At 38.7% G+C, this 881-nt stretch overlaps 1 protein-coding gene across 1 annotated transcript in view; it reads right to left on the minus strand.

Annotated features, from left to right (window-relative positions):
- Positions 1-135, minus strand: part of LOC102471456 (keratin-associated protein 3-3) — a 703-nt gene extending 568 nt beyond the window's left edge. The window contains exon 1 of the mRNA XM_006155957.1: positions 56-135. Coding sequence (XP_006156019.1) covers positions 56-135 — 80 coding nt within the window. The remainder of the gene's footprint in view (positions 1-55) is intronic.
- Positions 136-881: the final 746 nt, after the last annotated feature.

Consider the following 881-nt stretch of genomic DNA (forward strand, 5'->3'; position numbering starts at 1 on the left):
TGCCGCCGTTAGCGAAGCCGTGTGTGGGCAGGTGCTGGGCACGCAGACTCCGCACCGGCAGCATCTGTCAGAGGAGCAGATGGTGGTGGCAGGGCCGGTGGGGACGCTGCAGCAACAGGGAACACAGCAAGCCATGATGATGGGAATCTGTTGTTGTTTTTTTTTACTGTTTTGTTTGAAAAGAAAGATGAGGCTTCTGAGGTGCGAATGCCTCTCTTTGCTCCAGGGCTCTTATATACCCTTTCCAGTGGGTGTTGGTCCATCCAGAGGCTTCTTTCCTGGTTCTTGTTTATGTTAGTGTACCCATTATTCTCTAATTGCTTTGACATTCAGATGCCTGAAGAAGAGTCTCTATTCTCCTAATTAACTTTTATTTGAGTTCATTGCTAAATCTGAACTGATTACTCTTGATATTTGTCACTGCAACTAAAGCTTTATGAGGTGTCACTAAAAGCTTCTATTATTATAATTCCAGTACTAATCCTACTGCGGAATATTGCATGACAGTAAATCTATAATATGTAGGTCTTCTCCCTAGTGCTCTTTGGTTTTTATCCTCTACCTTTATCTGATGAACTAATGAATAAAAAATAATTTGTTTTAAAGAAATGAACTTAATTTTAGTTATTTTCTTTTAGATTGGAGGCATTTGAAGAACAAAATTACATTAATGTGGAGAAATATGCAATTCAGATATATGGGCAAAATTTTGAAAAGCACTTATTCTAGTTTTTGAATATAAAATACTATATATTCATTTTAGGAATTTGGAAAATAGAGACAACAGCTCATCAATAATATTATCATCAAGGTAAGTTCTATATTGGGCCAGGGGATGACTTGGTGGTTAGGGTGCTGGATTCCCACATGGCCGATTGTGA

The sequence above is a fragment of the Tupaia chinensis genome, unplaced genomic scaffold (genome assembly GCF_000334495.1).
Source record: "Tupaia chinensis unplaced genomic scaffold, TupChi_1.0 Scaffold000477_1, whole genome shotgun sequence".
In the NCBI taxonomy this organism is placed as follows: Eukaryota; Metazoa; Chordata; class Mammalia; order Scandentia; family Tupaiidae; genus Tupaia; species Tupaia belangeri.